Source organism: Perognathus longimembris, chromosome 8, assembly GCF_023159225.1.
Source record: "Perognathus longimembris pacificus isolate PPM17 chromosome 8, ASM2315922v1, whole genome shotgun sequence".
Classification (NCBI taxonomy): Eukaryota; Metazoa; Chordata; class Mammalia; order Rodentia; family Heteromyidae; genus Perognathus; species Perognathus longimembris.
In genome coordinates this window covers 59450429-59474811 of record NC_063168.1, presented here as the reverse complement: position 1 = coordinate 59474811, position 24383 = coordinate 59450429, and the positions used below count along the sequence as shown (strand labels likewise).

Below are 24383 nucleotides of genomic sequence, written 5' to 3'. Positions count from 1 at the left end.
GGTTGATTTAAGTCTTATAAATGGCTGAACGTACTCTTCTTCAAACTAACCTCCATCTCCTTTTAATCGCAATAACTAACTTTAAGAATTCCTTTAGTACAACTTAATATATTTTTGTTTTTAACACTGTCTTCGAGGCTTCCTATAAGGTTAAGCCTTCCTAGCCTTTTGATTTTCTCTTTCTAGGTTTCTGTTCCATTTTAATTTTACTAATTTTTTTTGTTCTGTGTATTTAAAAATTATCAATGACTTCTTTACCTTACTTTATGAGTGTGTGATTCCCATGCAACACAAATTGTTAAGGGAGCAGTTTTATGTTCCATTATTATTCTATTAATATGTTAACCAGTCTTTATATCTTCATGATTTAAATTTCACAGTTTTCTATTTAATATATCAGGGATTTACTTTTTGCTTCAAATATTTTCTAAATATGTGGACATTTCTATTCCAAATAATAAATATGTATCAATCAATATGCCTTTCTGCCTGTCTGTCTAATGCTGGTACTGGTGCTTGAACTCAGGGCCTAGGTGCAGTCACTTAGCTTTTTTGCTCAAGGTGTGTGTCTACCCCTTGAGCCACACCTCTCTGACTTTCAGCTTTTGGGTGGCTAATTGGGAGATAAGAGTTTCATGGACTTTTTTTTTTTTTCCTGGCTATCTTCAAACCTCGATCCTCAGATCTCAGCTTCCTGAGTAGTGCGGATCACAGGTGCGAACTCTTGGCACGCGGCTGGCTTTCCTATGCATTCTATTATGTATCTAAGAAGTTCATGAATGTGCTTGTGATGTCTAATTGCAGATGTGGATGCCACTTGCAGTGACTTTAGCTTTGGGACGGCCTTGCATATTGCGTCGTATAACTTGTGTGCAGGAGCTGTGAAGTGCTTGCTGGAGCACGGAGCCAACCCTGCATTCAGGGTAAGACCGGAAGGAGAGGAAGTGTGTTGCATTCTTTCCCAGGAAAGACTTGAATCTGGATATTGCTGTGAGCAGAAGAGCCTCTAGATAAATGGCCAGGAATTTACCACCTATGAAGAGCATGAAGAGTGTGATATACAGAGCTTGTAAAGAGAAAAAAGGCGTTTGATGGTATTCTTTAAATGAAATAAATTTAAGCCATACCAATGAGGCTTATACTAAGTTCTAAAAACCTGTCACATTCGAGAAAGTAAAATCTTGAAGTGTCATTGTCTTTGAGCTTAAGTATCTTTCATTTAGGCTTTTGATATGTTTATGGAAAGTTAGCTGCCAAATACAACTACATGTATTAAAGTTACGTTTGTATACTATATAATACCTTATATTCTTTTGAAAAGGAAACATATGCCAAAAGAATAAAAGTTAAATACAAAGTGAAAAGAAATGTACCTTTAGGAATCGAGTAAAACCAAGCCAGGTGTCAGGGGCTCACACCTGTAATCCTTGTTACTCAGGAGGCCGAGATCTGAGGATCATTGTTTGAAGTCAGCTTGGGCAGGAAAATCTGTGAGACTTGTATCTCCAAATAAGCACCAAAAACCTGGGAATATCTCTGTGGGTCAAGTAGTAGAACTCTAGCCTTGAGAAAAATAGCTCACGGACAGTGCCCAGGCCTTGAGTCAAAGCCCAAGGACTGGTGTGCATGTGTGCGTGCAGACACACACACACACACACACACACACACACACACACACACACAGAGAGAGAACAACACGCTCCCTCCCTCACCCCCCCCCCCCCAAAAAAAACTCCCAAAGAAACCAAACAAAAACCAAGACTGGATTAAATTTTTGACTTTCACAGTTGACATGTGATTTAGCAAGTGGCCATGGACTGTAGCAACCAGCCAGTGTGTCAGAAAGAAATGCAATTCCATCAGTGGTCTTGAGTAAGCTTTTAAGGTTAGGAAGACATCATTGTTGTTCTTTTTGCTTCATTTTATTTGTTTCTTTTCTTTGTGCAGTAGTGGGGCTTGGACTCAGGGCCTAGCACTGTCCCTTAAGCTTTTGTGCTCAAGGCTGACATTTTACCACTTGAGCCATAACTCCACCTCTGTCTCTATTGTGGTTCACTGGAGATAGGAGTCTTATGGATGTTCCTGCCTGGGCTAGCTTTGAACTGGGATCCTCAGAGCCCAGCCTCCGAGTAGCTACAATTACAGGCCTGAGGCTTTTGTTTTCTTGACTGTGGTATACCAGGGTGCCTTGGCAATAGCATTCAGTAAATATTTTGAATCAGTGATGAATACGTTTGATTTAGAATTCCTCCAAAAAGAGTCTTGTATACCACCTTGAAGTCTTAAGCAATTAAGAGCTGACAACATTCTTGTCTTTAGAACGACAAAGGGCAGATCCCTGTGGATGTTGTCCCAGACCCTGTGGATATGCCATTAGAAATGGCCGATGCAGCCGCCACCGCTAAAGAAATCAAGCAGATGCTCTTGGACGCCGTGCCTGTGTCCTATACTGCCCCGAAGGCCATGCTTCCAAGCTATGATCACATTGCCAGCAAGGCCATGCTTGCATCCCTTGGCCTGAAGTTGGGCGACCGTGTTGTCATTGCAGGACAGAAGGTACAGTACAGGCATGAGCCACCAGTGTCCATCTGGAAAATGATTTTATTTTTTCTCACATTTCTTATTTTGCTTTCAGTGTGAACAGACATAATAAAAATTATTGTTACTATTTTGTTGTTTGTAGGGCCTGAACTCTGGGCCTGGGCATTGCCCTTGAGCTCATCAGCTCAAGGCTCGTGTGCTACCACTTGAGCCACAGCACTACTTCTGGTTTTCTGGTGGCTAATTAGAGATAAGAGTCTCACAGACTTTCCTGCCTGGGCTGGATTTGAACTGTGATCCTTAGATTTCAGCCTTCTGAGTAGCTAGGATTACAGGAATGAGCCACCCGTGCCTGGCTGATCATTTTTGTATTTTTTCAATAAAAAGGAAGCCAGTCGATTTTATTTGTTTGAAACTGTATTTTTTTTGTCTTTTTTTTTTTTTTTTTGGTACTGGGGATTGAGCCCAGGATATTGCACTTGCTAGGCAAGCACTTTGCTTGCACTGAGCCTACAACTCGGCCCAAGTTTTAAATGGTTATTTTGAAGTAGAACAAGAGAAATAACATCTATTCTTATTTATCAGTCGCTAAAAGTTTGCTTTCTCTTGATATAAAAATGTTTTTATCATTTAAATCAACTAATATGATTGATTATATTAAAGGTATTCATGATATTAAAACATTTTCAAATTCCTGAAGCAAAATCTACCTGTTTATATATTCTTTTGATGTATTTTTTCTATGCATTTATAAATGATGTTTTACTTGTATGAAAAAAAAGAAGGGACAGTAACTATATAATCCGTGAAGTCCTCATTCCCTAGCCCTTGGACAAGGGAATGGGCCTCATGGTCACAACTTTGAGGTTTTGTAAGAGGTTCAACATGTAGTTAAAGAGATCTTTGGTTGGAAATGTGAAATTCAGATGTGTGTTTACTATAAAATGCCATTAAGGATATAAACTATTTGAATAGAGAATGGCTGTTTTTTTTCATATTATTTTTCAGTTTTTCACTTTTAAAAATCTTTATTTTCTTCCCTTTTGATGATCTTGGGTGTTACTTTATGGATTTTATACATTGGTCAAGGGGCTTGAACTCAGGGCCTGGGCGCTGTTGTTGAGCTTTTTTTTGCTTAAGGCTAGCACTCTATCACTTGGAGCCACAGTGCCACTCCCAGTTTTCTGGTGATTAATGGGAGATAAGAGTCTCAGGGCCTTTCTTTTCATGGGCCTTTCTTGCTCAGACTGGCTTTGAATGGGGATACTCAGATCTCAGCCTCCCGGAGTAGCCAGGATTACAGACATGAGCCACCAGTATCTGGCTCTACTTTATGGGTTTTTAGGGTGGAAGTCTAAGATCACCATTGCGATAGCCATTTCAAACATCATCGTTTAAATGCTACAAATTTCTCTCTAAGCTCTGCTTTTGCTGCACCCCCAAAATGTTAATATATTATCCTTTTTGTTCAGTTCAGGATATGTTCTAATTTCCTTTGTGTTATTTTTCCCTCCTTTGCCTATGATCTATTTGGGGGTGTATCTTTTCATTTTCAAATATTTGGAGATTTCTGTATATTTTCCTGTTAGTGATTTCTAGTTTAATTCTATTATGGTATGTTTTACATTTGCATTCTCCTGATTTGGGTGAAGTGGTCTGTAAATGGCAGTAAAGTCAAGTTGGCTTATAGATGGCTTAGTTTTTCTATATTCTTACTGATCTTCCAGCCCATTTAGTCTGTTCCTGAGGGAGGTGAATAAAGTCTCCAAATGCATTCCTCCTTTTCAGTTTATTGGTAAGGAACTCTATGTGTGTTGAAGCCCATTTGTGTGCATACACCTGTAGGATCATGATGTTTTCTTGGTGAATTGGCTGTCATTATTTAATATCTGCTTTTTATCTGTGGTAATATTTCTTCTTCCAAGGTCTACTTTGAGTTTTTAAAAACCTCTGTGATAAAAGTTGCCAAAAGAAAGACACTTAGGACCATTAATATTAAACCTTATCTTGACCTGTGTTTTCTTTAGATTGGGACATTAAGATTCTGTGGAACAACTGAATTTGCAAATGGGCAGTGGGCTGGCATTGAATTGGATGAGCCAGAAGGAAAAAATAATGGAAGTGTTGGAAAAGTCCAGTACTTCAAATGTGCCCCCAAATATGGTAAGATGGATACTATGTAACCTAATACAAATTAAAGAAACAAAATCAAATATTTATTTCATAGTTTCTTTGTTTTTGGTTTTAAGGATTAAACCCAGGGCCTGACAATATACCAAATACATTCTATCACTGAGCTACTTTCCCCGTCTATCTTACAGTGTTTTTTTTTTTTGTTGTTGTTGTTGTTTTGCCAGTCCTGGGGCTTGAATTCAAGGTCTGAGCACTGTCTCTGGCTTCTTTTTGCTCAAGGCTCGTGCTCTACCACTTGGGCCACAGTGCCACCCCTGGCTTTTCCTTATATAGGTGGTGCTGAGGAATCCAACCCAGGGCTTCATATATATGAGGCAGGCACTCTACACTAGGCCATATTCCCAGCCCTGTCTTACAGTTTTTTTTTTTTTTTTTCTTTTTTTTTTTTTTTTTTTTTCTCAAATTTTTATTGTCAAACTGATGTACAGAGAGGTTACAGTATCATACGTTGGGCATTGGATACATTTCTTGTACTGTTTGTTACCTTGTCCCTCATGCCCCCCTCCCTCCCCCCTTCCCTGTCTTACAGTTTTTAAATAAAATGCACTCCCTGTTTCAGGAGGTGAGTGAGGGGAGCTGTAGAACCAGGGAAGCCTTTTTCTAAACATCGGCGATGGTATAGCACGTTTATTCCCACTGGTAAGAATGATCGAAAGTGGAAGCATGGATGGTGCAGGAAAGGGAAATTCATTGGAGGAAAGTCCTTGAGCACCTGAGAGCGTGTCTCTCATTGGCTCCAGGTCCACCTCACGCTCCCAAAGAGAGAAATGTAAGAATGTGAGAAGATGACTACATGATTCTCTCTCTCTCTCTCTCTCTCTCTCTCTCTCTCTCTCTCTCTCTCTGCGCTAGTTCTAGGGCTTAAAATCAGGACCTGAACACTGTCCATGAGCTTTTTTTCTCAAAGCTAATGATTTACCACTTGAGCCACACTTATACTTTGGCTTTTTGCTGGTTAAATGGAGATTTGAGTCTCATGGATTTTCCTACCCAGGCTGGCTTCGATCTCAGCCTCCCGAGTAGCTAGCATCACAGGCGTCAACCACCAGGAGCCAGCATGATTCTCTCTTGACTTCCTATTTTGTCAGAAAATAAGAATCAGGGTCATTGGTTGATGATAGGAGAGGGGAGGGTTGTTGGAGGTCAAGGAGAATGTGGATTGGAGATGCAAAAGGAGAGTGAACCTGTAAGTTGGTTAGGGCAGGTAGAAGCTGGCTGAACACTGCTGAGGTGTGTGTGTGTGTGTGTGTGTGTGTGTGTGTGTGTGTGTGTGTGTGTGTGTTTGGTGGCAGGGGAGGGTTGTGGTTATAGACTTAGAGTACCCAGTGTGTAAGGGTAGCTGTCTTTCTCCAGTGGTGTTGAAGGGTGCTAGTATAGGTGTTGGTTTCACCAAGGTTATTATTTTCTTGGACATGCCACAGAAAGAAGTAGGCACAGAAGTTGAGGCAGGGATTAGAAGGATGAATGGTGTGGACTGGGAGAGAAGTGATGTCACGAGTGGGAAGGTGTATCAAGAGAACATGATGACATCGGTTATTTGTGACACAGTGCTGAGTGGGACTGCTGGGGTTGGGGGCAGGGTAGGGGCAAGTAGGACGTAGGATGGGATGGTCTCAGCAGTAAAATCTGGAGCTGACCGTGGGCTGCCCCGGGTTCTCACTGGGAGCAGTGGGAGATTGGGACAAGGTGTGGTGTACAGGCTTCCTGGTCCCCATAGACAAAAGCCAGCTGCTGGCCAGTGGCACAAACTCACCTTAGTTACTGACTTCTTCCCCTCATATGGCCCTCATTTAGGATGGAACCTTTTTAAAATTTGTTTTCTAAACTTTGTTTATTAAATGTCCATGGCATAAAGCTTGAAAAACATATAAAAGAAGAAACAAGAACACCACACCTGTACATTATATTTTTTTTCTCCAGAATTTGGATTATATGCGCAGAAGTTTTATATTCTCCATTTTTACACAGCATCTGGTGATGATGTCCCCACAATATTGAAATAGCTTTTGAACATGTGACTTTAATGGCTCCATTTCCTTCCATTTCTTATCAGTTTAACAGGTGAAAATGTATGCGTTTGGATTCCTATTTTTTCACATCGTGGTGAGAGAGAAGGCTAAAATGTATTGCTGTACTACTGTTTGTATGTGTTTGTTATTTAGGCTCTTGTCTGTTCACAATATTCATTCATTAAAATTGAAGTATTAGTGCTTTGAAAACTGTTCAGAGTTTTAAAATGTTCATATTTAGGATATTAGCTCTTATATTAACTATAATTTCTTTGTGCTTTGACCTTGTCCTTTGAATTCCTTTGCAGTGTTTTGGGCTATGTAGTTTTACAGAGTTGAATGACTTTTCCTTTATAATTTTTTTTTTTGTGTGGTATTGGGGTTGATCTCAGGGTCTTGAGCTTACTAAGCAGATAGATGCTTCAACCTTTGGGCTACACCTACCACCTACAGCCCTGTTTAGCTCTAGTTATTATTATTATTATTATTATTATTATTATTATTATTATTATTGCCAGTCCTGGTGCTTGAACTCAGGGCCTGAGCACCATCCCTGGCTTCTTTTTGTTCAAGGCTAGCACTCTACCACTTGAGCCACAGTGCCCCTTCTGGCTTTTTCTGTATGTGTGGTGCTGAGGAATTGAACCCAGGGCTTCATGTATATGAGGCAAGCACTCTACCACTAGGCCATATTCGCAGCCCTCTAGTTATTTTTTTGGATAAAGTTTTGCATTTTTGTCTGGGGTAGCCAGGCAAAACCAGGATCCTCCCAATATCCATTTGGCAGGCAGCTGGGAATATAGGTGTGAATCACTGCTCATAGAGTTATCAATTATTATATTGCCTTCATACTTAGATAGTTTTTAACAGTTTCAAGAAGTTGTATTTTGTTTTTTGTCAGTCGTGGAGCTTGAACTCAGGGCCTAGGTACTCTCTCTGAGCTTCTCACCTCAAGGTTAGTGCTCTACCACTTTTAGCCATAGTTCTATTTCTGGTTCTGGTGGTTAATTGGAAATAAGAGTCTCTCAGACTTTCCTGCCTTGGCTGGCATTGAACCAGGATTCTTAGATCTCAGCCTCCTGAGTAGCTTGCATGAGCCCTGTGTGTCTGGCTCAACAACTGGTTTTAAATGATATATTTTGTTGCTTTGGAAATGTTATTCTTTTTTCCCCTCTATATAGTTCTATATTTAATCCATAAGTGGTTTGTTAAGACTTCAATCTTTCTCAGATAGCGTCTTTGAAGGTCAGGATCAAAAACCGTTATCAATGCACAGGGCAGGTGTGAATGAGATTCATTGGCAGTACTTGTTGCCAACAGTGTGTGTGTGGACGCACGGACATTCCAACAAGACACATACTGGATTAGGTCAAAGCTGGGCACCCCAGGGACTCTGTGTCCCCCTTTACATTAAAAGGCTTATTGAGGGGGTGTGGAACATGTGCTGGATTGTGTTAAAAGGAAATGTTTGTAGCCCTTTCTGTTGAACCAGCTCAGGACTCTGAGCCAGGTCATTGCGAAATTATTTAAGGTGGAGGAAATGGAAGTTGGGGAATCACTTGGCAGGCCAGAAGCTCCCAAATCAGTTTCTTCTCAGTAAGTGCTCTCTCTCCTTTCCTTTCAATCTGTTGTTTTTCATTTAGCTTATTGTACTTTCATTACAAGTCATTCTATATAAATGATACAGTTCGTCTCAAGATTGTTTTCCACTTACTTGTTAATTTTAGCACATACTAGATTGAAAAACTATATGGACTTTTTTTTTTTAAATCAGTTATACAGCTTGAACTCAGGGCCTGAGCACTGCTCTTTCACTCAAGGCGAGTGCTGTACCATTCTGAACCACACCTCCACTTCTGGTTTTCTGGTGGTTAACTGGAGATGAGAGTCTCATCGACTTTCCTACCAGGGCTGGTTTTTATCTGCAATCCTCAGATCTCAGCCTTTTGAGGAGCTAGCATTACAAGTATGAAACACCAGCACTTGGCATTATACACATTTAATAATAAATATTAACACTTGATGGTAATATTATTTTTGTTTAAAAAATAATTACCAAAGTAAATAAATACATGTAACTAGACTGATAAGTCAAATTGTATACCATGGTTTATTAAAATCAAACCCTTTTCTCTGTTTTCTGAAGCTTGCTCTTTAGAGGAAAGAACTTTTTCAGCTTCTTTAGCTGAATCTTCTCATATTAATATCTATGTTCATAAATAATAAATTTGCATGTATTTTCTTTATTTTTTCCAACATTAGACATTTACTGACTTTATATTCTGAAGAGAAAAGATTTAAAGCTCTTTTCTGAATCAGTTTTTTCTTGGTTTGCTTGTTTTGATGGAGTATATCCTTCTACTGAAGGATGCTTTCTGATAGAGGACTCTTAGGAGGTAAAATGTTTTGTGACCCTCTATTATAAAAAGATCTTTATTTCTACCTCACACTTGATAATCCTTGGGGTTGGAGTACATATGGCTTTAGAGATATGAAGGTGATTCTCCACATCCATTGAGTTCCCCTAAGAATTATTTACTATCCCCCTTCCTTCCTGTTAGAAGAAGGGTGTTAGAAACATCTGGATTATGAATGTGGTAATCAAACTGATTGTCATCAGAGCTGTGATTTCCCCTTTTCCACATTAAATTTATGTAATTTTTATTTAACAAGGAATTATGAAGGTGGTAAGCTTGCCTGATGTAGAGTTTAGCAACCTTTTTCTGGAATAGCTAGATTGGTAAGTAGTTTCTGGGCTTCGTGGCCTCTATAGAGCTGCTGTTAGAATAAGCAGCCAGACTATGTCTAAAGAAGTGGGTATGGCTATGGTCAGAGGGCTGAAGTTTGGACTATAATTTGTCAGATAGTTCTTGAGCTTCCAGTGTAAAATCTGCCCTCTCTTTGGCCTCCTCCTCTTCCTCCTTCTCCTCTTCTTCCTCCTCCTCCTCCTCCTCCTCCTCCTCCTCCTCTTCCTCCTCCTTTTTTTTTTCTGTCCTCAGAAGCGTGTGTGTGTGTGTGTGTGTGTGTGTGTGTGTGTGTGTTTGCTGTTACTGGATCTTGAACTGGGGGTTTCAAGCTTTTGATTAGTCTTTTTTTTCTTTCACTTTTTGCTCAAAGCTGGCACTCTACCACTTGAGCCATAGCTCCACTTCTGACATTTGAATGGTTCATTGGAGATAAGAGTCTTGTAGACGTTTCTGCCTGGGCTGGCTTTGAACTATGATCCTTAGATCTCAGCCTCCTGAATATCTAAGATTATAGGTGAGAGCCATTGGTGCCTGGCTCAGAAGCTTTTTAAAACTCATGCTATTTTTAATACCTTATTATTTTTAATGGGTGTTTGGGAGAAATTGGTGTTAAACATGTTAAAGGGGTTGCATGAAGGTGGAAATTTATTACTCTGCTCTTTAAAAATAATTCTTCCCTTTCTGTGTGTTTTTTAAGCTAACTTTACAGGTGTCAGCATCTGAAGGAATTCCATATGAATAACCAGATAGTGAGGGAAAATTCATTTTTGAGGGCAAAGAATTTTACATAGTATCAACACATGTCTCAGATGTAGAGTTAGCCTCAGCACCCCTCAAGAAGAATGTTGTTTGTGAAGATAATGCACACCTGCATGGTGATTTCCTTCTGGAAGTCCATCATGCACGAGCACGCCTCCTCCTCTGGTCTCATATAGCATCCAGTGTGCATGAAGCTTCCTGCAAGTTCACACACAGTTTTACATAGAGCTGTCAAAACGTGGTTGATGTTTCACAATAAGATGCGTCCACGAAAAGGATGTAGAAAAAGAATACGGAGCCAAAGAAAAATCTCCTAGCTAGGTAACATGAGAGAAAATTACAAATGAACAACAACAACAAAAAAATAGAAAAGTAAGAAAATCAGGACGAGGTAGTAGAAGATGCAGAGAGGAAGGAATTTCAGGCTATCAGAAAAGTAGCATAGTGGTACTTTTTTTTTTTTCTTTTTTCCCTCTTATTTTCTTTTGTTTTCCTGTGGTGGTGCTAGGGCCTGAACTCCTTAGTAAGCAGGCATTCTACTACTTGAGGCATGCCACCGGCCTCTTTTGCTTGTGTCATTTTTCAAACAAGGTCTCCTGTTTATCTCCAGACTGGCCTGGACAACAAGCAGCCTGTGTCTACTTCCTGCATAGCTGGGATGACACACCCATGCCACTGCACCCCGATTTCATTGGCTGAGATGATAGCTTCATCTTTTTGCCTGGGATGGCTTTGAACTGCACTCTTCCTGATCCCCTGTAAACTAGGATTGTAGGCCTGAGCTACTGCACTTGGCTAGGTGCCATTTTTTTTAAGCTATTAAACAGAATACTCAGTTTTCTGTAGCATTTTGGGTATTTCTACCCTGCTTTAACAAGTTAGTATGCAACAGATAGTATTGCATTTTAGTCATAACTTTGTTAGGCTGTAAATAGTCAAAGAGCATTATATGCAGATGATGACTTTCTTTTATAAATCCATTTGTAAGATGACTTCAATATTTGGAAATTCATTATCTCTAACATCGGTGGATGTTTTCTTGCCTGGGTAAAGTCTATTTTAATGAAATGCTAATCTTATAGCTGTGGTAGATATATCACTCATTCATTCATCCCTTTGTATCTCCACAACACGCATATACACATCATTGCTATCAGTTGTCAAGAATTGAGGACTAGGCCTTTTGGAGAAGATTACATTTAGAGTAACAAAGTTTTTTTTTCCTTCTAGTCGTTGGGCTTGAACTCAGGGCCTGGGAGCTGCCTTGAGCTCTTTTTGCTGAAGGCTAGCACTCTACCACTTTGGGCCACAGCTCCACTTCCAGTTTTCTGGTGGTTAATTGGAGATAAAAGTCTCATGGACTTTTCTGCCTGTGCTGGCTTCAAACTGCATTCCTCAGATCTCAGCCTCCTGAGTAGTTAGGATTACAGGTGTGAGCTACCGGCATCTGGCTAAGGTGTGTGTGTGTGTGTGTGTGTGTGTGTGTGTGTGTGTGTGTGTGTGTGTGTGTGTGTTAATATTATAGCCTGGCACTGGTGGCTCATACCTATAATCCTAGCTTCTCAGGAGGCTGAGATCTAAGGATCTCCGTTCAAAGCCAGCCCTAGCAGAAAAGTCTCTGTGAGACTCTTATCTCCAGTTAACTATTTAAAAGCCAGGAGTGGCACTGTGGCTCAAGTGGTAGTGTACTAGCCTTGAACACAAAGAGGCTCAGGGACAGTGCCCAGGCCCTGAGTTCAAGCCCCACAAGCACCACCAACAAAGTAATAATAATAATAAATTCACTTGCCAAAAGCTTAGAACTAGGAAATTGAAAGGGAATACCAAAATTGAGAGACACAGGGTAAAAAAAGAAAAACAACTACAAAAGCAATACTTGCAAAACTGTTTGGTGCAAGTGAACTGAACACCTCATGGGGGGAAAGGGAAAGGGGGAGGTGGGTGGGGGGTACAAGGGACGAGGTAACAAACAGTACAAGTAATGTATCCAATGCCTAACGTATGAAACAGTAACCACTCTGTACATCAGTTTGATAATAAAAATTTGAAAAAAAAAAGCTTAGATATAACAGAAAATAGTTACCTTTCTTCCTTTCTCTTTCCTCCCAATTACATTCAACACTTGGTCAGGTATCTTTCATGTGCCTCTTAAATTGCTGAGTGTGTATGAGTCTGGACAAGTAGATTGTAAGCTCTTTGGGGTGAGTGTCACATTCTTACTCTTGATTTACTGTCTCACACCCAGGATATGGGCTGGGCACCAAAAAAATGTGTGACTACACAATTGCACTTGCTCCCTTCCCGGAAATGCTTTTCACTGTGTAATGCTCACTAACACTGTACATTATCCTTTAGGTATTTTTGCACCTCTTTCAAAGATAAGTAAAGCAAAAGACCGGAGGAAGAACGTCGTGCATGCTTCTTCCACAAAAGCCGCGCCTCTTACCAGGTCCCTGAAGGCAGATGTGGCTCCTATCATGTCAAAAGTGAACTCCGGTAGGTCAAAGCAGAAGGCTAACCATCTTCAGCATTTTAGTTGTGTGATTCCTATTACTTAGACTGCTTTGCTGTTTGTTTGTTTCTTTTTTCTTCTTAAGAACATGATGAGAAACTTTGCACCCTAGTGTGTTTCAGCCTCAGTCAGGATTACTAAGTTCAGTTCAGCTGGGTCTCTTCCCTGCTCTTACCGTACCTTGGACACCTCTGTCCTCAGAGCTGGATTTTGTACCTCCAGGAAAAGCTGCCCCTTGCCTGTGTGGCAAAGGCCTCTTCCTGCATCCACAGTTGAACTGTGGCTCCTCTCCTCCCTGCCTTTTGCATGTGTTTGTGCGCCCCCTGCCCCCCCCCCCCCCCCCCCGCTGCCTTCTCCCCCACACTCTTTCTGGCTGCGGGGCTGTGACTGCTGCCTGGGGACGGGCCTTGCCATTCTTTTCTCCCCAAGTCAGACCTTCAGTAACCCCTTCATTCTCTAACTTTTATTTTTTACCTATTCTATGCAACAGGCATTTGTCAGCTTGTGCACGGATGGCTTTAGTTGTGTGAAGCTAATGCTTTCTTAACAGAATTTTAAGCTGTTGATTGGTTGATTGCAGTGATCGGAGTTTGAAGTCAGGGCCTTGTGCTTGTTGGGAGATGCCCTACCACTTGAGCCACATTCCCATTTGCTTTTATTAAATTTTAAGTAGGATCTCACTCCCCTACCCACCCCCCCAAACCGGCTTTCCTGTGATAGCCAAGATGGTCTGATTTTGATGGGCCCAAGCTGGCCCACACATCATCCTGAAGAGTTGAGCCTACTGAGTAGCTAGGATTACAGGCACGACCTGGTTCTGAATTTTAAATAAACTGTGAGAGTATTGTGTGCTTTTGTCTTCACTGCAGTATGCAGCCCCAAATGGGTAAATACCTGCTATGTCACTATAGTAGAAACAGGAAAGCTTCATCATCCTGAAAGGGATGTGTCCAAACAGTGTGGCTCACCTTTTCATTCTATTCCATTTGGTTGTCTGACTATCCCCAGGTCACTACTGGACTTCATAATTACTCTAGAAACAATCTTGATGTCTAGTAGAGGAAACTCTCTAATTTTCTAAAAGATTACATTGCCTACTTTGGGCTTGTATACGTTTCCTAAATTTTAGAGTAAGTTGTTAATAAGTTTCTTTTTATTCCTTCAAGGATTGGTTAGGGTTTTAATTGACATTGCATCAAAGCCTATATTCAATTTGAAGAGAACCAACCACCATCTTTATAATAGCAAGTCTTTTAATTATATGCTTGGAATATTTCTCTATTTAATCCCATTAAAATGTCTCAATATAGGAAGTGGCACTGTGGCTCAAATGGTAGAATGCTAGCCTTGAGCTGAAGATCTCAGGGACAGTGCCCAGGCCCTGAGTTTGAGCCCCATGACTGACAAAAACCAGTCTCAATATAACTGTACGATTTTCTTTCTATAGACATTTTATTTTTTAAAAGTTTTTTTTGTGTCTTTTTAACTAGCATACATGAACAATACAAGGGTGTTTTGCTGTGGTGATTCTGTAGATGTGTGCCCTATTGTTTGAACAGGTTCCCTTCCTCTATTCTAGTCCCTTAACTCCCTCTTTGCTTCTCCTCAGCTTTCCCAGTAGGTGTTTGGTGGATTTCATTATGCTATCTCCACATACCTGTCACATACTTTGATCTCGCCCTCTGTCTTTAGATATTAACCATTTGTTAGATCTGTTCTTAGGTCTTTCATACGTTTTGATGGGATGGTAAATGGTGTCTTTCCTTTTAACTTGGAACCCCGAAGCACCCAGTGGGCACTGGGTGGACAGACAGTGCAAGCAAAGCCCCCTGTTTCTGGCCTGAGGAGCAGGAAAGGGGTGACCTCCCTGGCGGAACACAGAGGAAACCCCATTCTCTTTCGTTCTCTCCTATCCCAGTCCCTAGGCAACCCGGCATGGGGCAAGAGCCAGGAGCAGGCACCCCGGTTCTCAAGGAAGGGTAGCCCTGGCCTCTGGAGGAAGAAACTGTGGCCCCAGTATGTCTCTACTGGGTTTTCTTCTGTTTCCCCTTCTTGGCCCCAGAGGCAGAATCGGTCTAAGAATATTGTGTGATGGAATGGGGAAAGCGAAGCTGAGGTGTTGTGTTCAGAATGCCAGAAACCTGTGTCTGGAGCTGTCAGGAGATCATGAAAGGAGTGCTCTCCGGTGGGGCTGGAGCACAGGCTTTGGTCTCCTGGGCAGAGTCATCGCAGGCCCTGTCTGGCCAGTGGATAGCACAGGAGATGCATTCAAACACCACTGCCATGTCTCTGCAAATTCAAGTGACACGGGGGCAAGGTGGGCAGGGACTTCCAGCCCGGACCTCGCCAGCCCGACTGTAGGTAGAAACAAAGTCAGAATAAAACCAAGATTCCCTACAGGCTTTTACTATTACCCAGTGTCCCATTACACATTATCCAGGTTAGTCATTATTCTTCAAATTGTGAAAAAGTAGGAAATTCTGTGCATTTTATAGAGTCCAAGGATGCCAGCTCCGAGGTAACAAGGCCATTGAAACTCATGCATACAAACTTTAAAGAATGTATTAGAGTCATGCTCCAAGAACTAAGGGTGAACACTCATGACAAAAATGGAAAAAAAAAATCAGGAGAGATATAAAAGATATTAAAAAACAAGCCACATATGAGAGGCAGAGGCAGGAAGATTGCCGAGTTTGAAGCTAGCCTGGTCTACCTAGTGAGTCCCAAGACTGCCTGGGTTATGCAAAGCAAGTTAGACCTTGTTAAAAGCAACAACAAAACAAACAAAAAAAAGAAGCATATGTACCTGTATATTTGCATGTGCATGCATGCATGTGTGTGTGTGTGCGCACACGCACACACATGGATGTTGAACAAGCCTGACAAAAGATGAATGAGATTACTCAGCAACCTGGTCCGAGATAGTTTCCTATGGTTTTGTAAACTATACAAAGGGATCTTTGCATATAAAAAAACTTCATGTGAGTTCAGTTATCTCTATAAAAATTCAAATAAAGCAGAGCCAGGTAGAACTGAAAAATGTCATTATTAAAAAAAAACACAAATCGATTCTGCCTGCTCCTTCTGTTTCTCTGCTGGAGTTGAGGGCCTTCCTCATCCCTGGATGCTGTAGTGCCTTCCTCTAGCCTCTGCATCCAGTCTCCCTTCTAGAAGGTTTTCTCTAGACCTTCCCACTGGAGGAAGGAATGTTACACACCTAGAACCCTGCTCAAGCCAGGCCTTCTTTCCAATTCCAATACTCATTTCCTACGAGAGAGTTCCCCTTCCCTTCTCCCTCCCCTTCCCTTTTCCCTCCCTTCCTCTTTCTTTTCCTCCTCTCTTCCTTTCCCTCCCCTCCTCTCCCCTCTCCTCCTCTTCTTCAGGGTGTGGGTGCTATACCATAGTTTATTTTGCTCAAGGCTAGCACTCTACCCTTGAACCACACCTCCACTTTTGGCTTTATTTATTTATTTATTTGGGGGTGGTTAATTGGGGATAAGAGTCTCATGGATTTTTCTGTCCAGGCTGACGTTGAACAGGGATCCTCAGATCTCAGATCCCTGAGTGTCCAGGGTTGCAGAGGTGAGCCACCAGTGCCCAGATTTCCTCTTACATTTTTACAGTTTTGGGCACAGCAGGCAGGCCCTGTGCTAGGCAAATGTGATGCCACCAAGTTGTCTTCCTAGCCTCTTCTTTCTCTTTGGTTGATGAGCTGTTGGTTTCTTTGAAATTATTACCTAGCAGGTTTTCAGAAGTGGCTAAGTTTCAGATAATGAGAGATACATGTATAATTAGAAAAACAAATAAAATTTTGTGCTGAATGTTCAACAAGACTCTTTTTGTTCTGGTGCCCCAGGAATGACATCATCAAAGAAAGAGAACACTTCCGAGTCAGCCCTGCCTGGGCCTCTCAGGAAAGAACTGAACGCTGCCACCGAGAAAGAGGGTAACGGCATTCATAACTCACAGGTCTTTAAGTTCAGCTTGCTCATGCATGGGACTTTAATAATACAATGAGAAACCATTGTATTTAAGTTTTAAAGTTAGGGAAAATTCACAGCAAAAATAACCAGTGAAAATGTCTTCAACAGCTCACAATAAGCTACGTCCTTAAGAACATAAAATGTCATTCTGTGTTCTTAGAGCTGTGCTTAGAGGACTACTTACTGAGCTAGCTTCCAAGAGGGAATGGAGGGAAAGCACACACCCAGTGGCTTGACAACAGGGCTTAGTGGGTTCATCAAACCATTGTATGAACAGAGCATGAGTTTCCTGCTCGCCTACAGGTTTAACTCAAAACATGTAACATAGCAGTGTGCCTATGGCTCACACCTATAGTCCTACTGACTCAGTAGGCAGTTCAAAGCCAGCCCTGGCAGACTCTTATTTCCAGTTAACTAGCAAAAAGCTGGAAACTGGAGGCATGGCTCAAGTGGTAGAATGCCAGACATGTGCAAAAAAGCCAGGTGAAGCCCTAGCCCCAGGACTAGCATAAGAAGACCCCCCAAAACATTTGTTAACCTTAAAACATCCAAATAACATTTTTTTGTATCAATAACTCAAGCCTTACTCTACTTGCTTTAGTGGGTGATGGTGGTTGGATAATATAATATCAGTTGCTACATTGACATCCACTTGTAAGATTGTGAGGTTACAGTGTGAATCCTTAAAATGATTTCTTGCATCATCAAATCTTTTATGTATAAAGTGTACTTGGATGAAATCAGGCATTTTATTTGACATTAGAAAATCCACCGTCGAAGAAACTTTGGATATTTCAGAAGAATTTGCCTGGGAAAACATAGTATGTCTCACCTCTTATTTTCCACACTTAAGGAATGCTTTTTTCTCCCTCCTCTGTTTCAGTTTCCCTGCATGGAACTATCAGCAGCTCCTCCTCCACATCTTCTTTGGAACATAAACAGAACATCTCCAAGAAAACGAATGCAAGCAACAGTAGCAAGAAGACCACAAGCAAAAGCCCTTCTCTGTCCTCCAGAGCCAGTGCTGGTATCTATGGCTTTTTCAACCAGGCTTGCTTGGTGTTTTTAATCTTGGTTTGTTTGTAAGTAGATTTGCTGTTTTTACATGTGTAGAAAGGAACCCTTTACTTCAGTCAGATTGAACTACTTTTCTTTCTTCCCTGCCTCCCCCCTCCCTCAACCCCCTCTTGAGCCTTAAGTCTCTTTATTTTGCAGTTGGATAGAAGACATTGCGTTGATGTTCACCCAGCTTAATCTTAGTGGCTTTTCCCCATCTGAATTTTTTTTTCATCTTGCCTTTTAGCTTTCTCACATGCTTTTGGGTCATCTTCATATTTTTAAAAAGCTTGCTTTTTTTTTTTTTAAAGATTCGAATCACTGAAATTATGCAGGAGAGGGTCTGGAGGTCTCAAAGGGGGAATGGGGCAAAGAACAGGAGAAGTGGGAAGGAAAGTTCGGAACCCCAGAAACATTTCTAGAGTGTGTATACTCCTACTTTGAATGGATGGGTGTACCTGAGGAGTTGTGAATGGCAGAGGGTGGACAATAATGAATGTGTATGTTAAAGAATTATAGAGGAGCAGAAAGAAAGGAGTAGGAACTGGGAGAGCTAGGGTAGTCTCTGCTCTGGGCCTCAGCTTTAGGGTCTCCATTTTGAACTTGGGGTCTTTGGGCCATAGTCTACAAGAACATGGGAACAGGTTCTGGGTGTGACACCTGTAAACTCTCAACACCAGCCCAAGGTTGTGTCTTATTTATCATTGCCCTTCCCCTCCTCCCATCCCCCAGTTTGCTTTTTGTAGACAAGGTCTCACTATGTATTCCAAACTGGTCTTGAAGTCATGGTCCTCTGGCTTCAGCCTCCTGAATGCTGGGATAAGTGCTTCATAAGCCATGAGGTACTACACAGTAGCAGCTACTTGGAAGGTCCAGGAATTTTATCCAGAATGCCTTCTCCATGGGTTTAGGTTCCTCCGTAGGTTGCCATGTTTTCATTTTCTGCGTTTCCACACTTAACCTCCCTGCAACCTTCATCTGGGGTCCTTTAGGCCGTTCCTCATGGAAGCCATTCAGGCTCTGATTACGTGCCAAGAGGACAAGGCCAGGAGCCCATCGCTTCTCTTCTTCTAGCTGTTGTATTTGGGCGACTTTTGAGGCAATATTTCTCTAAATCTTCTGATATTTTGTAGTGGGCACTGAGACTTAGTTTTAAATCAATGTGAGAGGGGAGTAGTTTTGTCTTTTTAAATTAGGATTTCAAGTGAGGTAATTAGGACCAGTTATAGGAGGGATATTCCTTCTCTAGAATGCTTTGGAACAGAAACGTTTTGAATTCTAGATTTTTCTCTTTGGACTTTGGAATATTTGCACAGACTTCACTGGTTGAGCATCTTGAATCCAAAATCTGAAATCTGAGATGCTTCAAAATCAGCTACATTTTTTTTTTTTGCATTGGAATACAATACGATGGAGAATTTGAACTTTTCTATTCAAATGTTTTGGATTTTGGAGCATTTCAGATTTTCAGATTAGGGCTACTTAACCTGTAGCCATTTTGCCTTTGGACCACATTCCTCTGTGTATCCTCTATGCTGAGTCCAGGTGAACTATACTCTCTAGCACTTTACTCGAATAGGTATTCGCAAACTACAGCCCCCTGATTTTGTAAATAAAGTCTGATTACACACAGCTATGCCTGTCCCTTTATATATATTTTACGTCTCTTTTCAACACTAGAGCTGAGTCTCCATGATAGAGACAAGTATGGCTAACAAACCCTAAAACACTATGTCTTCGCAAGCGATTCTGAGAGAATCGATTCTTTACCAGGAATCAGTCTGTGTGAATTTCTCTAGGCTGTAATTTTCTCAAGCAACACTAAATGTTTCCATTGAGTGCTTTGACCTCTCATGTCAGAAATACTGTTATGTTATAAAGCGTATCAAAGTTTGACATTTCAAACTAACTAGACTACTTAGATACAGAGTGATTTTTTTTTTTTTTGCACTAATGAGTTTTGAGGTTGTCTGTCCTTTGTTTTCTCTCCCTTTTCCCTGGCCCCCTTCCACCATCACCTCCACAGGTTTGAATTCTTCAACAACATCTGTAGCAAATAATCCCCGCGGCGAAGGAGAACTCCACCTGGGAGATCGAGTGTTGGTGGTAGGCCAGAGAGTTGGTACCATTAAATTCTTTGGGACAACAAACTTTGCTCCAGGTGACTCATCCGAATAGCCTTTGTTCCATTTCAAGTTTTAAAATACAAAAGATTTGAAATTTTATAGGTAGTGAAAATGTAATCCTAGAGTCGGGCACTTGTGGCTCACGCCTGTAATCCTAGCTACTCAGGAGGCTGAGATCTGAGGATTGTGGCTCGAAGCCAGACTCTTGTTTCCAATTAAACACCCAAAAGCTGCAAGTGGAAGAGTGGCTCAAGTGGTAGAATGCCAACTCTGAGTGAAAAGCTAAGGGAGAGCTCGAGGCTGTGAATTTAAGCCCCCATGCTGGTGCGCATGCAGGCAAACACGCACATACACACACACACACACATACACACACACGTAACCACAGAAAACTCCTCAGTCAACAAGGTTTGTGGGAAAGAGCAGCAGCACAGAAGTTGTGAAACAGTGACATGAACACAGGGTGTTTATGCGCAGTCTGACTGGCGCCTGTTGATTTGCCTTGCCAAGTGTGTTTCCATTTAGCTAATGTTAAAATTAGCTGTCATTTCCCAAGTTAATGCTCACTGATTTCCAACTGTGCGAAATGACAAGGGAAGTATTTCAGGATTAGTTTTTCTCCAAAGATAATACTTCAAATGCGTAGGTAATGAGTTAATGTATAGCTCTTAGCAGAGGGGCTTGGAGAGCTGGTGTGGACTGTGGGACTTTAATAAAAAACATGTTTGTGTATTTTTTTGTATTCACCCCAATCTACTTATTATTGTGTTACCAAAAGTAAAGATTACTTTCGTTTGCATTTTCAAGGATTATACATGTAAATAAAAGCCAGTCGAATGAAGCCCTGTTTGTATGTTTCAAGTAGCAATATGCCATTTTAACACATGGTGGCATTGCAGCATTTTAAGAAAAGATTACCTATGACACTGATTTTTTTTTGTGTGTGTGTGGTATAACATTCTGTCAAGAACCAGGATGGATCGGAGATTTTAACCTGTTTGCAAGCTAGCAAACTAGACTGCCACAGTTTCACAGATGTTAGTAGAAGACATAAGAATCCTAGGTCAGAGACAGGGTGTTAGTTACTTCCATGATAGCAGCTGCCAGAATATTAGTATTTTCTTATCTCTGGTTCCTGCAGTGTGGGGTAGAGATGGCCAGGCCTCATCTGCATACCCAATGGTTTATGCTGCAGACCAGGAACCCTGGGCTTAAGGCATCTGTACATTTGCATTAAATTGGTTGTTCAGCATGCCTGCTTTTTGCTTTGGAGAAGGACTGTCCTCTGAGACTATCCTGCACAGACGTCCAGAGAGAGTCAGGGGCAAAAGCAGGCAGTATATCTGACTATTAGACAGTAAGAGATAAGAGAAAGAGCCATGGAAAATCGTAACTCAACACAGTCTTTTTTTATTTGTTTGTCTTTTCATTGTTCCAGCATTGGGGCTTGAATTCAGAACTGAAGCCATGACCACTTTTTTTTTTTGCTGGTTAACTGGAGTCTCATGGACTTTTTGCCTATGCTAGCTTTGAACCTCAGTCCTCAGATCTCAGCCTCTTGAGTAGCTAGTGTTACAGGTGGAGGCACAATGTATTCTTATTTACTTACTAGCAGTTTTTAACATGGAATTGATTTTAAGTTGACTTGTTTGTTTCATAACCCATGACTTCCTTAGGTCTCCAGGTAGTAATTTAGTTTGTTTAGGAGACACTACAAAAACCTAAGCCTGTCAGTCAGTAGATTATTTTTCCCAATCACCATGCATCTTTAAATTTACCTTTCTTTTATATAAGACAAGACTAGAATGGTTTGATTTCTGGGATACAATGTATTACTTAAGGTTGACTTTCTTTTTTTTTTTTAAGATTACTGGGGTTTGAACTCAGGGCCTAAAGACACTGTACACTTAACCATCCTACCAGCCCTTTTTGCTTTGGTTATTTTTTAGATAAGATCTGGCTTTATGTCTTGGCTAGCCTTGACTGTGATCTTAGTCTATTTGTTCATCCCTATGTAACTGTCTTTTTAAACTGCAAAGGAGCAGACAAACATGCGCGCTCCTCTCAGGCTCCCTTAGTTTGCTAATTCTAGTTCTGTAAGTGTGTGAGGGAAGCACATAGCCTAACTACTTCAGCTTTTGGCTCTCTAGGAGAGGAAGTCATGGCCCTTTCCTTGGAGTTGGCCCTTTAAATACTTGAAAGTCTTTCTGAAAATTCTTCCTGTTAGCTAACTTAAGTCTTCTCAACTTGGCTGAAAATGATTTTTCTTTTCATCTTGAGATGAAAAGTTAATAGAGAGAAAGCAGGCTCACTATGATGGCCAGTGATATTTTAAAAATAGGATCTTTGCCAGGCGCCGGTGGCTCATGCCTATAATCCTAGTTACTCAGGAGGCTGAGATCTGAGGATCATGGTTTGATCTGAGAAGTGTGATTCAAAGCCAGCCTGGACAGGAAAGTCTACGAAACTCTTATTTTCAATTAACTACCAAAAAGCTGGAAGTGGAACTGTGGCTCAAGTGGTAGAGTGCCAGCCTTGAGCATAAAAGCTCAGGGGCAGTATACCCAGGCCCTGAGTTCAAGCCCCAGGACTGGCACCCCCCCAAAAAAAATATGATCTCTTGTACTTCTTTAGTTATTTAAGAACTTTTGTGGTATTCTAATATTGAGATTTATATGTTTTACAATTTATATGTATCACTGTATTATATTATACTACTCTTACAGAAGCATATTGCATTAGTCAAGGACAGTTTCTTTTTCATTATAGTTTTGAGATATATTCTGGTCGTATTCTACTTACATGATAGCTAATCCTTTGCAAATTTGTGTTGTTACATTTGATTTTTCTCCCTTAATGTACTGCTCTGCAATTATGCTGGTAAAATGTTTTTTTTCTCCCACCATTTTTCAGATTTTCAAGTTTTATTTTGTAATTTTATCATTTGAAAACTTAACGATCACGATGATCTCCTAGCATTTTGATCATTTGTGAAAATGTTAAACCATCAAGATTTGAGTTCACATAATAAGCATAACGGCTTTGAGTAAAGTGCAGATGCTTTAAAAATGCAATCTTCATGTTCTAGGGTATTGGTATGGTATAGAGCTTGAAAAACCTCATGGCAAGAACGATGGTTCAGTTGGAGGTGTGCAGTACTTTAGTTGTTCTCCAAGATACGGAATATTTGCTCCTCCATCCAGAGTGCAGAGGTGAGAAAAAGAATGCACGTTTATCATGTAGGCTTTTTATAATTTGCAGTAGCACACAGAGACCTTGATTTTTTGATACTATATAAACCATTCATTGTAATGAAAGACTTTTTTCTAGGAATCATTCCTTAACAATTATGTTAGGTATGCATTTATATTATTAAACTTATCAAATGCACACTTTAAGGCATTGCTGTTTTCTCATTATTATCTTTGGATAGTTGTACAAAGGAGTTTCAGTGCAATAGATCAGTTTGTAAGCGCAATGCATCTTGGTCAGTATCACCCCTTCCATTAAAATCTTCCATCTCGGGCTGGGGATATAGCCTAGTGGCAAGAGTGCCTGCCTCGGTATACCCGAGGCCCTAGGTTCGATTCCCCAGCACCACATATACAGAAAACGGCCAGAAGCGGCGCTGTGGCTCAAGTGGCAGAGTGCTAGCCTTGAGCGGGAAGAAGCCAGGGACAGTGCTCAGGCCCTGAGTCCAAGGCCCAGGACTGGCCAAAAAAAAAAAAAAAAAAAAATCTTCCATCTCTCCCAACCCCACCAAACCCCTCAAGTTACCTGGTTCTGTTTTCACATATACACATTGGGTGTTACGTCTGTATTTTCCCACTCTTCCTCTCTCTAGTTATCTACCCTGTCTTCATTTGACTTTATCCTTTCTCTGACAAAATTTTTTTCAGCTTCCTGATATTTAATATTAATTAATTAATTGATTGATTATTATGCTTCAGTAGTTATACAAAGAGGTTTCAATTCAACAGGTCATTCCTGATATTCATTTCATTAAACTGTAAGTTCTTTTCAAAGGCCTTTTATCACTGGACCATACTTAGTCACTTGGTTTATGTATATATGCATGTAGCCCTGGCTATGTTTTCATATATGTTTACAATTTGGACTCAACTTCTACATATGAGAGAAGACATGTATCCTAATTTTATCCAGAAGATCTGTGCTGACTGGTTCATGTCTTCTTTCAAAGGGTTAAGCACCCACCTTCAGAGGGAAGGCTCATGGAAAGCTAAATTTGACTTGCTGAGGATTTGCAATTTTAAAGACCTCCTTTCTTCCTCATTTGCAAACCCTATGAGGATGTGTAGGCTATTAGAAGTGGCGTTTGAAGCTTAGAACAGTGAGAGTAGCAAGCTTAATCTGTCATGCAAACAAAAGTAAAAATGCACCCTGATTGCTTCAGTCACATCCTAACTACATTAAATTTCCTGCCAGCAGGAATCCAT

At 40.9% G+C, this 24383-nt stretch overlaps 1 protein-coding gene across 3 annotated transcripts in view; it reads left to right on the top strand.

The window, feature by feature from the left end:
• Clip4 (CAP-Gly domain containing linker protein family member 4) overlaps positions 1-24383 on the top strand; it is a 95163-nt gene that overhangs the window by 58684 nt on the left and 12096 nt on the right. For all 3 annotated transcript variants that reach the window (XM_048353199.1, XM_048353198.1, XM_048353197.1), the window contains exons 6-13: positions 805-923; positions 2320-2556; positions 4569-4704; positions 12605-12745; positions 16618-16707; positions 17628-17771; positions 19827-19961; positions 23015-23138. In XM_048353199.1, the coding sequence (XP_048209156.1) occupies positions 805-923; positions 2320-2556; positions 4569-4704; positions 12605-12745; positions 16618-16707; positions 17628-17771; positions 19827-19961; positions 23015-23138 (1126 nt within the window). The remainder of the gene's footprint in view (positions 1-804; positions 924-2319; positions 2557-4568; positions 4705-12604; positions 12746-16617; positions 16708-17627; positions 17772-19826; positions 19962-23014; positions 23139-24383) is intronic.